This window comes from Capsicum annuum, unplaced genomic scaffold (genome assembly GCF_002878395.1).
Source record: "Capsicum annuum cultivar UCD-10X-F1 unplaced genomic scaffold, UCD10Xv1.1 ctg4809, whole genome shotgun sequence".
Classification (NCBI taxonomy): Eukaryota; Viridiplantae; Streptophyta; class Magnoliopsida; order Solanales; family Solanaceae; genus Capsicum; species Capsicum annuum.
Genome location: NW_025855775.1, coordinates 82,957 through 88,841, shown reverse-complemented (window position 1 = coordinate 88,841; position 5,885 = coordinate 82,957). Strand labels below are relative to the sequence as shown.

The 5,885-nt window shown below is 35.8% G+C and overlaps 1 protein-coding gene across 1 annotated transcript; it reads right to left on the bottom strand.

Annotated features, from left to right (window-relative positions):
- Positions 1–725: 725 nt before the first annotated feature.
- LOC107876893 lies at positions 726–2,454 on the bottom strand. Its single transcript, XM_016723711.2, has 3 exons — positions 2,389–2,454; positions 1,155–2,275; positions 726–969 (listed from the first exon to the last, which is right to left on the bottom strand). Exons 1-3 carry the CDS (start codon positions 2,452–2,454, stop codon positions 726–728), a joined length of 1,431 nt encoding a protein of 476 aa, XP_016579197.2.
- Positions 2,455–5,885: the final 3,431 nt, after the last annotated feature.

Sequence of the window (5,885 nt, the reverse complement as noted above, 5' to 3'; positions counted from 1 at the left end):
GGAGAAGGCGTGTGAGAATAAGAAATGAAAAGTCGCGGCGGTTGTGGCAGTCGAGACATTTAAAATCCTGCCATTTCGCGAAGTGTAATAATTACATTGAAAGGTTCAGTGTATGAGGAATAAGGTTTCTGTAATAGACTACACGACTGATCGATGATAGAGTATGTATTTTACACTATACCCCCTAGACAATGCATCGATGTATTATATATTTTGAGTCTAGTCGATGTGTAATGTGTATAGTCGATTTCAGAACTTGAAAAGATAGTTTTTGAATTGGCACCCATTCCAATGCGTTGTAATTATTTCTAATTCAACATTGTGTGAAGAAAAGGGTTTGTTCAATAGACAACCAGGTAAGTTTATTATATACTACGTACTGAACATTTACTTAGTAGACCAAACACTGATATATTATATATTATGCGTATTTTCGATTACTTAAGTCTAGAATCTATTTAGTACGAAGAATATAATATATGAACAAGAATCGATAATGCACAACAAAAAAAGTCGATTTTAACTGCAGTTCAGTGGTTTTCAAAATAGAATACACATTACATACTGTCCAGTGCATTTGAACAAACAAAAACATTTAATACAATGCCAATGATATTAGCCTACGTTAAGGCTGCATGTTGTTCTCTTATGTCCCGGACTTTTGCACTTGGAGCACTTGTTTCTTTTTTTGTACCTTGAAGGCTCCAACACACTCTTAACGCATTTCACATTCCTCCGTTCGAGTTTGGGATCGAAGTTGGGTGGAAGAACTTGCATTTCAAGATACTATCGCGCCACTCCAGCTCAAGTGGTGCTGCACAAATAGGTTCCAAGTATGCAAAGAGGTATGATTCTTTCGAATATATTTGCGAAGAGTAGTTGTAAATGCTAGTGCCGTATTCGTCCCCGTGCTTCAAATGCAACGCTGCTATTGCATGAGCGCATGGCAATTTTACCAAGTCATACTTTCTGCAAGAACATGACCGTCTCGAAAGATTAACTTTTACGGAACGTCCGTAGCCAAGCACGGTGAATTCGTTGGTGCTTCCGTTTATGTTGTTCACATATAATTGTGTCCCTCGGTCATGTTTTCCATCAAGATCATCTCGGCAACGGGAACTAAGGTTGTTTTTGAATCGTCCACCTCCGCATACCTCTTCTTGAATATTTCTCCAAATCTATGTGCAATTGAATTGAAAATGGCCGCCACTGGATACTCTCTTTCGTCGCGCAACATTGAGTTGAGCGACTCGGTGATGTTTGAGGTCATGATGTTGAATCGATTACCTGGAAAGTGAGCCCGGCTCAACTTTTCAAATCCTACTTCATGCTCGAGGCAAGCTGCTGCGTTTGGGCATCTTTCTTTAAGGGCGTTGAAGTAGTCATTAAATTCTTCCAATGTGTATGCCTTGGCCACATGGTAGTACAAATAGAGAGATTCGGAACAATGGTGATTTATTCGAAGATTTTCACCGAGATGCCTCATACAAACACCGTGATGCGCAAGTGGATAATGCCTTGCGAGGACGTTGTCTATGATTAAGTATCTGTCGGAGATAACACACAGCTCTGGTTCATCGACGATAAGGGCCTTAAGCATGTCGAAGAAGAATCCCCACGACGCATCATTCTCCTTATCCACCACACAATACGCTAAGGGATAGATATGATTCTGCGTATCTTGAGTGAGAATGGACAGTAACACGCCCTCGTACTTGTCGGACAAATGCGTGCCATCAACGATAACGACCTTTCTCATATGTGCATATCCACAGATAGAATCCCCAAATCCCATAAAGTAGTAAATAAACCTACCAGATTCCTCATCGACCCTGAGGGAATTAATAGACCCAAGGTTGAGGCTGTTGAAAATATATGAAAATGCGGGAAACACTGCATATCCATGCTCTGACGTACCTCGAACTATGTTCTTCACAATGACGCCTGCCATCCAATACTTCCAATAGCTCGGCCTGCAATGTAGCTCCTTAAATACGATCCTCTCGATCTCTTTCGGGCTTGGAACTTTGTTGTCAACGAAAAAGTTCAAAATAAGTGAGGCAATGACCTCCACGGTGACATTCTTGTGCTTTCCCATGACATGATCAACGCCACAAGTATGCTCTCCCACGTACTTGTGGACGTGAAACCAACCCGATTCTCTGATAGCATATGTGCGCACCATCCACCGGCAAGTACGATCTATGCACCTCACCCTCAAGTATTTCTTACTACTCTTCAGAGTTGTGTAATTGAGCGATATTTTCACCGACGCCTGCTTCAACAAAAGTTTTAATGTTTTCTTATCCTTGAATGTTTATCCTAAAAAACTATTGGTGCCGTCCGAGAAAGAGTGGCTTCTTTGTGGTTCTAGCTGCCCGTCCTCACCTCCTCCACACTCCTCTTCTTCATAATTTTCACTATTATCCCATTCATCACAACCCATGAAATCATATTCCGTTAACGTATCATCCACATTCGGGGGTGGGGGTAGGGGTGGGGGTGAGGGTAGGGGTGGGGTTGATGTGAAAGCTTTTTCCCGGGACCTTTCAAAAACTTTAACCCACAATATAGGTTTGGAGTTATCAGAATCAATGCAAAACATATATAATTCCACGTGTCTATCATTCCTTATGAACGTTGGATGGATTTTTCCCCTCCCGTTCATCAAGTAACTAATTAACACCTCGCTTTGATCACAACTTAATTCACCGCTCTCCATTACACTTTTAACCATGTCAGCGTATGAACCGTTGCGATGAAGGCAATGGACACTGTCTCTTTAGATGCAATTTTCCAAACCCAACATTTAGGACTCTCCTCCCATTCAGCAGAAAATATACCACCAACAACCACATAATCTATAATAGACATAATATACCTCAATAATAGTATTCAATAGACTTGAATAGTGGTTTATGTGCCTAGACTTAATAGACTGAAGTCATCTTCTTCCTAGCTGTTGGCCGTACAGTGCACGATTGACCCTTTTCCGACGACCACCAAAATAATTCGATGAATTCCAGCTTACAAACAACATAAAGAGTATTGGAATATTGCTATTGACAAAAGAATCGATTTCAAAATGTGGGACTGAACTTTGAGCTTTTTGTATGAAAATGAAAGAAAAATTGGAGCTAAAAATAATCGAAAAAGGCTTAGAACAATGGAGATAATGTCACTTTCCGATGGATGCCGCAAAATTCGATGAAAAATGGCCGAAAAATTCGACGAAAAATGGTCGAAAAATTGAGAAAATGGTGCCAAAATAGAGTGGTTGCTAGTGGATTGGTTGAGAAGATTTAGTTTTTTTTTTTTAAATTATTTATCCAATATTTATATTTTTCAAGATGAACTAAAGTGTAATTTTAACAAAATTAAGGCTGAAATGGGAAAAGGGGCTAAAGTGTAGATTTTGTAAGTTGAGTGTTAGATTTGCATTTTATTTTTGTGGTCCTATAAAAGTGTCCATTCTTCGAATTAAAAAAATTTGGTAGATAAATGTCAAAAAAGATTTGGGAAGTGGACTTTTGCCAAACTTCTCCTCTTGAGTGAGCCTTTTTTGGGGGGTGGGGGTGGGGGGATGGGGTAGGGGGCTTCTTTATCAAAAACATCTATATTTATTCGTGATATTAATTATCTTTTTGTATTTATATTTTTGTCGGCTGATTTGATTTCTAAAGTTACAAAAAAGTATTTCTGTTATCAATTTATTTACATTATGGTTGAATATCTATATAGATAAGATTTATCAAGATCTAATTGATATCTATAAGAATTTTCTTCAAGAAAAATACGAATTACTTTCTATTGTCTCTATTTTCTTCTTTCTTTTTTATTGTTATATAACACGTTATCTTTAATTAATCAAAATTGAATAATATTCTAAAGCCTTCCGTCCGTCAGGTATGATGGTTGAATTAATTTCTTTATTCTTAAAATATTACGGCTGATAGCTTTGAAAGCAGAAAGTTGGGTAAGTTCATGGGCTCTGAATTAAATTTTTACCCAAGGATTAAGGTTTAATTCCTTCCATCTGCAAGGTATCTTAAATATAATTTATTGTTATATCCATTTTTTATTTTCACACAAGTTAATTGTATTATTCTTGTATGATTCAATATGTAAATTGTCTTATATGCATACATGCAACTAAATTAAACAATTGAACTTTGACGTCATCTTGCTGCCCCACTTCTTGTTACTAGTATACTTGTGTAGATCTTGAATTTGTGCAGAATCTTGTTGAACTTCTCGTGGAGGATAAATTTTTACTTTGACAATTTATTTCATCATCATATTTTTGATATTTTCAAAATAAGATTAATCTAAGTCCTCTATTATATTGAAATGTAAGTTGCTTAATTATGCATATAATTATGAAATTGTAACACATCAAAGGTTTTGAGGGGCAAAACCTTGTACAATTTGACATATATTCAAATCTTATAGCACATTATAATTGGGTTCAAGTCTCATTAATTTATGTCTAAGACATCTTTATGGATAAGACATTGAGTTTGAATCTCATTGCACCATATTGATGATATTATGATGGCTAAGGCAAAACAATGTATATTTGGTGAAAAGTTCATGAGACATGTCCCATTAAATATGCCCCATTCTTGAGGTGGATGCGGTAGCAGTGTAGAATATGTCTGAAAGAGACAAGTGATGATATTTTCACATACTTATTGTGATTATAATTAAAGATATGTTGGATAAGAGTTCTCTACATTAAATGTATGCCTTAATTTGCTCCTGAAGTAGCAAAATCTTGAAAAAAGATTATAAGCTATCCTAATTTGATAGGCTTAAGGTACGGTTATATTTCATTCTAGGAGAATGAGAATTTTGATTATTATAAGCACAGATCCATTCCTTGGGGTGAATGTGATAATATTTAGTGAAGCTTATCAATACCAATGTGCACTTGATTGTGATAGTATCACAACTCACATCCGAAAGAGGCAGAATAACTGAGAATAGTTATTTTGCAATCTACTTCAGAAGTAATAAATCTGAATTTTATTCATGCAATAGTAAATCTCAAATTCACTAATGTAAAAGGCACATGTCATGGTAAACATGGAGTTTACTAGTACAAATAAGTTCATAAATTGACATGAACGATTGCGACATCCCAAAGAAGTGCATACTGAGTATTGAACATATATTGAAGAATTAGAAAATTCTTCATTACTTTTAATGTTGCTTGTTCTCATGATAAGTTGGTTGGACAAACTAATGATGGGATTTGATCCCTCAAAATCTAAAAAGCATAAAAGATGAATATGGGCCCGTTCACTAAGTCATGTGATCTATTAAGATGCATCGATATAAGATGATCACTTGTACATTTATTGTCAACCTGCAGTTTAACATTCATAAAGTTTCTTACTTAATAAAATTGAGTTAAGAGCATAACTTTCATATTGTGTAATCAAGACAATTCATCTTGATGATGATGATTTAACATTAAATGTCTTCGATAAATAGCTGAACCATTGTTAATGAGAACAAATGTTTCATGTGTTAGTTTACATGATATATTATATACAAAAGTACTTGTATGCATCAAACCAATAAATTATGATTAATTTTACCTCAAATTTGGTTCTGAGTCAGGAGTCATACGTTGTTCATCTAATAACTTTGATGTGCGGTATACGATTAATGAATATACCATGATGCACAAAGAAGGATTCCTCAAAGAAGATGGAGGATATATGTTAATTTTCTAACATAAGGGGGATATTATAAGCAACTATAAAATATGTTAGGAATTATCATCAGATCCTCATTCAAAAGATAATTCAAATCAAATATCGAAAACATCTCATGCTTAAGCTGCATGTTCTCCCATTTTGTGTCCCTAAAGGACA